Source organism: Elephantulus edwardii, unplaced genomic scaffold (genome assembly GCF_000299155.1).
Source record: "Elephantulus edwardii isolate Elephantulus edwardi_28Jun2011 unplaced genomic scaffold, EleEdw1.0 scaffold00306, whole genome shotgun sequence".
NCBI lineage: Eukaryota > Metazoa > Chordata > Mammalia > Macroscelidea > Macroscelididae > Elephantulus > Elephantulus edwardii.
The window spans coordinates 1,032,126-1,039,408 of NW_006400056.1; the positions used below are offsets into that span (position 1 = coordinate 1,032,126).

Sequence of the window (7,283 nt, forward strand, 5' to 3'; positions counted from 1 at the left end):
AAGAGCCCCCACCCAAACATCAGCCAATCCTGTATAGCCCTGTTTCCCGGGCTTTCACCTTTAAATAGGCGGGACAGCCCAGAATCGGGGCCGTTTTCCCTGCTGTATTGGCACGATTTGGAGCGCGGCCCGGATTCGAATCTGAAATAAATTCCCTTTTGCCCTTGCATCGGTGTCGGCTCCTTGGTGACTTGGGGGGAACTGGATTTGGGGCACAACAAGACTGCCCATTTTTCTCCAGTGGAGCAACTGGTGGATTCGAACCGCAAACATTCGGAATTACAGCGGTAAACTTATTCACCAGCAGTTCTGAATCACTTTCACACTACCAAGTCGCCATAGTTCACTCTCCACGTCCGAAGAGGGCGCCACCGCCTGCCCCATACGATGGGCCTCGTTCAAGGTGGCGCCCGCCGCTCAGAAATCCAAACTGACCTTCTCAAGATGGCGCTAGCGCGGCCGCTCATTCCCTTTTCCCTCTTTTAGAATTGCTGTTTTCGACCTTCTCAATATGGCGCCGGATCACCAGCCAGAACTCCCACGTGACCTCTACAAGTTGGCCCCGCTCCCGTGTCGTAAACGCGCGCCGCTCGCTGACGCAAAGTAGGTGCTTCCGGTTGCTCTAGGGACTGTCATTTGAGGATTTAGGAAGTGTTCTTGGAGTCTTCGTTTGTTTAATAAGAAGCTGCAGAGCAACTATGGACCGGAGGAAAAAGCCTTTGGATGTGGCAGCTTCCTCTGTAAGTGTGATCTTTGGGTTCTCCCCGCCGCCGCCAGACATAATGTTGACCCGACCTGTTTCTTCGCGCGGGTACCCTGACATGTCCTCTCTGCTCAAGCGGGGGCCTGGACTTGGCTTCACAGGGCAACTTTCTTACCAAGTCCTGAACTTGACTTGCTGGCTTGGGCCAGGTTTCTCTCCTCGGATATGAAATTCAGCTTGGTGTTTTATTTCCTTTGGTCAGGGAGGTCTGTTTCCTCCTTCCTGTCTTTGGGGCTTTAACATTAGCAAAGGCGCTCTTTTCACCTTATATGTTTGATTATTCTAAAATTTGAGTGCCTCCTGGCATTATATTGTCAGTTTGTAAACTGAGCAGTGGGGTAAGTTTTGTTTTAGGTTTGAAAAGTAACTAAGTACGAGCCATAAACTCTGGCGTAGAACCAGTTTCTGTTGCCACAGTAAGCCTGGACTTTTTGTTTTTGAAGTTGGCTGTGTATATGGTCCACGCCCCAACCTGGTCTTTGGCTTTCTGTAATAGTGGGCTCCTAAGATATTTTTTAACTTTGTCATTGACTTATTCGCTAAATACTGTGTTTGATTTTGCTGACTGCTGCTTCCATGGGCATTGATTACGAATCCAAGTGAAATGACTATCTTGACGACTTCAGGTTTTTTTTCTCCATTTAGCGTAATGTTTTTTATTGGACTGTTGGTGAGAATTTGTGTTTTATGTTGAGGTGTAATCCATACTGAAGGCTCTGTGTAGACTGTGTGTGTGTGTAGATTCTTTTAAGCTTCAGTAAGTACTTCAAATCTTCCTTGTTTTCAGTAGTGTCACCTGAATATTGCAATTTGTTTCTCTAATTCTGCTGCCTTATAGTCTCATTTCTCCAATTATTTGCTTAGCATATAGATTGAGTACTTACGGTGAGAAGATTCAATCCCAACTCACTCCTTTCCTGGTTTTAAATTATATGGACTCCCCTAGTTGTGTCTGTACAGTTGCTTCTTCCATGTACAGATTCTGCATGAGCACAAGTGTGTGTGTTGGAATTTCTATTCTTTGCAATGCTATTTATTATGAATTATGATTCACTCAAATGCCTTTGCATAGTTAATAAAACATCAGTACACACACAGCTTCAGTTTGCTTGGCTGCACAATCAACACTCTTGGTACCAGCAGCCAGGAAATCAGTAGACAAATTGCATTGGGAAAATCTGCCATCAGGGACCTCTCCAGAGTACTGATGAGCAATGATGTCAGTCTGGAGACCAGGGTGCACCTGATTCAGGCCATGGTCTTCGCAGTTACATGTTATGCATCAGAAAGCTGGACGATGACTAGGGATGATAGAAAATTGATGTTTACGAGTTGTGGTACTGGAGAAGAATATCGGATATATCATGGATTGCTAGGAAAACAAATAAGTAAATACTGGAGACAGTGAAACCAGGCTCCTCCTTGGAGGCAAAGATTCTGAAGTTTTGTCTGACATACTTTGGGCATGTTGCAAGGAGGGACGAGTCCTTGGAGAGGGTCATCATACTTGGGAGGGTGGAAAGATAGCACAAGAGAAGAAGACCTTCAATGAGACAGATTGAATCAGTATTGGGGTAATAGAGATACATGTGTCAGAGACAGAAAGGTTGGCTTGGTATAGAGCAGAGTTCAGAGCTGTGTACAAAAGGTATGCACAATAGAGTCACTATGAGTCACAAGCAACTCAAGGGAACATAACAACACCACCACATCTTTTTTGGTATTACCTGCTTTCAACCCCATTTATCTGCTATCAGTAGTAGTATACCTTGTTGCACGCCCTCTTCTGATTCCAGCTTGACTTTCTGGCATTATCCTAGGATTGTACTTTTGTTGTTGTTATTATTATGTGCCATTCAATCAACTATAACACATAGTGACTTTATGAACAGCAGGCAGATCTTTACCCTACCCTGTGTTATGCCATCCTCATCATATCTTGATATATTTGGACCCATTTTTACAGTCACTGTGTCAGTTGATCTTGTTGAGGGTCTTCCACTTCTTTCTCAGACCCTCCACCTTTCCAAGCCTTGTGTCTTTTTCCAAGGTCTGACCCCTTCTAGCAATATGTCCAAAGTTTGTGAGACAAAGTGTCATCATTCCTGCCTCTAAGGAGCATGTTAGTTGTGCTTCTCCAAGTCATATTTGTTTGTTCTTCTGGCAATTCATGGAATATTCAGAACTTTTCTCCAGCATCAATGCAGAATCATTGATTCTTCTGTCATCCTTATTTATTGTCCAGTTTTCAAATGCATGGCAAGTAATTAGACTACTGAAAATCCTAGAATTTCAACTTGAAGATTAAGAAATAGGAAAAATTCTAAGTAGTAACTTTAATAGTAGTCATGTTAACCTTTTGTTACTATGTGTCATAGGTTAGAACTGACCCACCAGAGGGCTTTCGGAAGCTATATATTGCCCAAGAAGAGATTGCCCGTTTTTCTTCTGCAGAGAAGCTGGTGGATTTGAACCACTTACCTTTGAAGTGACAGTGCAACTCCCTACCCACTAGACCACTTACTAGATTAAAATTAGTAATAATTATAATACGAATACCATCTGGGTATTGTTAACTTTCCAAGAATTTTGCTATTTTAAAAAAATGCCAAAGTTGTTGTAGAATAGAAAAATGTGGAGAATTGAGTAAAGTTTGAAGTTGTCAAAATCATTTTACTTGTATCCACAATTAACACCCACGATAGCAGTAGTCAAGAAATCAAAAGCTGAGTTGCATTGAGTATATCTGCTGTCATGGACCTCTACAAAGTTCTAAAAACCAATGATGTCTGCTTAGAGACTAAAAAGTGTGCTTGGTGCAAGCCACGGTGTTTTGATTTACTTCCTATGTATCTGAAAGTTGGACAGTGAATAGAGATGACAGAAGGAGAATCTATTCCTTTGAATTCTGATGCTGAAGAAGAGTTTTGAATATCGAATGGACTGTCAAAAGAGCAAACAAACTCCTAAATGGAGTGCAACCAGAGTGCTCCTTAGAGGCAAAGATGGTGAAACTTTTCTCACTTACCTCTGGGAATATTTTCAGGAGGAACCAGTCCTTGGAGAAAACATCACTCTGGGAAAGATAGGTAGATGGTTAGGTAGGGTAGAGGGAGACCCTTAAGGAGATGTTGCAGGGGGTTTTGTTTATTTGTTTTTTTATTCTATTTTGTTGTTGTTGTGAACTGTCAAATCAAATCCAACTGGCACAGAAGGAGATTGCCCCTCCTTCTCCAGCAGAGCATCTGGTGGACTTGAACCCCATGCCTTTAAGATTGCAACATAATTTCTTGCCACTAGGCCACCAGAGCTCCCTCAAGGAGATTTTTTGACACATTGCCAGCCCTAGTGGACTCGAGCATGACAGATGGTGAGGATGGTGCAGGATAGAGCAAGGTTCAGACATACTCGTAGGCACACAGTGAGTGTCATAGTTTACTCACCTGCACCTAAAAAAGAGCAACAACTGGGTAGTGGAGGCTGTAGCTCTCATGATCCATTAGGACTTTAAGGTTTCATGTTTCAAAACGTCAGATCCTGAAATGAAAGTACCCTTTGTGTTTTTAAAATCCCTGACAAAGTTACTTTTAAACTTACCTCTACCAAAAGTAGAAGTCATTAAACTTGGAAATTTTGATGTCTATAAATAGCAGTTAGTAGTGCCCAAGCTTATTAGCAACTCTGCTGGCCCTTTTAAAGTGATCCCCTAGCATTTCCTTTCCTTTCCTTTTCCTTTCCTTTCCTTTTCCTTTTCCTTTCCTTTCCTTTCCTTTCTCCTTTCCTTTCTCCTTTCCTTTCTCCTTTTTCCTTTTTCCTTTCCTTTTTCCTTTCCTTTCCTTTCCTTCAAACAAAGCAGCAAGTGTTGCCTGGTACAGCTGCTTCATGCTCTTATTCTTGGCTTTCTTTCCCTTGTTTTGAACTCTGTGATCTTGCTTAACTTATTTTTTCTAACATATCTAAAACATACTTAGTTAAAATTTTAAAAGCTTAAATCAAAGCCTTTCTCTTGACATTCTGGACATAAGGGAATGCTCCTTCAAGTTTTTAATGCTACTTTCTTCTAAAAGTCATTTATAGTTTCTAGTTTACTTTACTGGTTTTATAAATTACTTTAATAGATTATATAGGTTCCTTGAGCCAGGGAGTATAACTTTTTTATGTTGCTATTTGTTTCTTGAATGTTTTATACCATAACATAGTATGTATTTAGATAATTGACAAGCAGAGACATTTCACTTATAAATGTTAAATTGTTGTGATGTTTTAAGTGAGATAACCTTATGTGGTGCCAGTCAGAATATGCTTAATATAATTGATCAAGTCTGAATCTAGAATATACAGATTTCGTTTCTTTTCTTCACTTTGTCATAGTCCCCTTGCCCAGAGGACAGCTTTGAATATTGAAAATAGAGTGTGAATTAATTTGCAACAGAGTCAGAATGGAAAAACAAGTAGTTTTCTTTTGTACTGAATTGCCCATTTAGAACACTTAATTTTGTATCCCTTTTTGTCCACTTAGAGAAATTTACATCTTGCTTTGAGAATTATAATGCCTTAGAAATCCAGTCAACTATTAGAATGAATTTAATGTTTATGTTTGCTTATTGATTTTATTCTAGTTGGTGGATCTTAAGGCTGAACTCTTTCGAAAACAAGAAGAATTCAAACAAGAGAAACTTCTGAAAGATTCTGAAGTTTCAGGAAAACCAAAAACAACCAATAAGGTAAAAATAAGATAATTTTTCTCCATTGATTCCAAATAGAGAGGCATTCTGACATGTTTTAGGTTTTCTGAAAGTGTCATTGGTGTCCACGCCATGTAAATATTAAGAGGGCAGAAAACCTGTGTTGTATTTTTTATATCTGTGCCATCAAAAATGTGAAATGTATTCAAAGAGTGCTTCTTTTAGGAACTCATACTCGTTGCTGTCCAGCCCTAACTGACTCCTAGCTGCCCTCCATCAGGTTCTCAAAGCTGTAAAGCGCATAGGAGGAGATTGCCCATCTTTTTCCTGGTGGATCCAAACCACCACAGAAATGTGTGTGACCTTTATGTTAGCAATTCAGCTCCCTACGAACTTAGCCGTCAGAGCTCCTTTCTTTTAGTAAAGTCTATGCTATTAATAAATAGGTTCTTTAAATTCTTACAGAATATTATAGAGATGTTATCAGTCCAAACAATGATAAACAAGAAGATGGGACTATAGCAGAAGTGTTGCGATTTTTGAGAATTATGAATTGTTTTCCAATTTTAGTGGTAAAAGTATCTGCTATCTGTGTTAGTAATTTCTGACATCCTATAGCTTCATTAGAGCCTTGAATTAAGTTATAGTGGTTCAGGAGAAAAAAACCCAGTAGAGCTGTCCCTGTGTACAGTCATGTAAAGAAACTCTATACACTTTACAGCCTTTTGATATTTCCCTCAGGTCTAGCACATTCCAATTTGTAGGACATAGGTTAGCTGTCATAAGGTCTCACTGTCTCCATTGAGTCACAAATATAATGATACTTAATTATTCTGTTTTTCTATCTGATGGACATTTAGAAATCTTATGTAATAGTGTGGTCATTCTGCTTGTCTTTTTAAATTTTTCTCTTAATAGAAACCAAGTATCTGGAACAAACAGAATGCAGGAGTTTCCAAACGAGCAGAGAAGGATGCTGAGCAGAAGATTGAAGAACAGAAGACTTTAGACAAAGCAAGGTAAAAGTACCATAAACAGAACAAAAGAGCAAATCCAGTGTGTCAGAGACAGTGAGGTTAGCTCAGAATAGAGCAGGGTTCAGAGCTGCCGTACATAGAGTCACTATGAGTCGCAAGCAATTTGACTACGCTTAAACAATAACAACTTCCACCAAGTGCATTCCAGCCCACTGGGCTTCCAAGGCTGTGAATCTTTATGGGAGGAGGCTGCCCATCTTTCTCCTGAGGAGTGACTGGTGCGTTTGAGCGTGGCAGGACCATATGCTACACACGACACTACTAGGGCTCCTCGGGTAAGAGTTAAGTACTTCAGGGTATTTCAGGCCTTTTGTTCATAGAGTCACTCTGAGTCATGCTCAACTCGAAGGCAAACAACAACATACGTTTATAATATATATATGTTGGAGAAGAGCACTAAACATCCCATGGACTTCCAGAAAAACAAATAAATAGGTCTTGGAGAGGGTGCAGCTGGAGTGCTCTTTGGAGGCAAGGGTGATGAGGCTTTGCCTCACATACTTTGGGCATGTTGTTAGGAGGGGCTATTCTTTGGAGAGGAACATGATGCTGGGAAGGGTGGAGGGTTGGCAAAGGAGAGGAAGACCCTCAATCATGCAGAGACACAGTCACTGCCGCAGTGGGCTCTAATGTGTCAGGAGGTTTGAGGATGGCACAGGATAGGGCAGGGTGCAGATCTGCTGTTCATAGCACCACTGTGAATCATTCTCAACTCGGTGGCACCTAACAACAACACTGAATATATATTACTTTATATGTGTATATGTCTCCGATTACCTTTCTGCCGGAACAGATGTC

The 7,283-nt window shown here is 40.7% G+C and overlaps 1 protein-coding gene across 1 annotated transcript in view; it reads left to right on the top strand.

Annotated features, from left to right (window-relative positions):
- The first annotated feature begins 698 nt into the window (after positions 1-698).
- CCDC174 (coiled-coil domain containing 174) overlaps positions 699-7,283 on the top strand; it is a 24,122-nt gene continuing 17,537 nt past the window's right edge. Inside the window, exons 1-3 of the mRNA XM_006901037.1 lie at positions 699-740; positions 5,383-5,487; positions 6,367-6,467. Coding sequence (XP_006901099.1) covers positions 699-740; positions 5,383-5,487; positions 6,367-6,467 — 248 coding nt within the window. The remainder of the gene's footprint in view (positions 741-5,382; positions 5,488-6,366; positions 6,468-7,283) is intronic.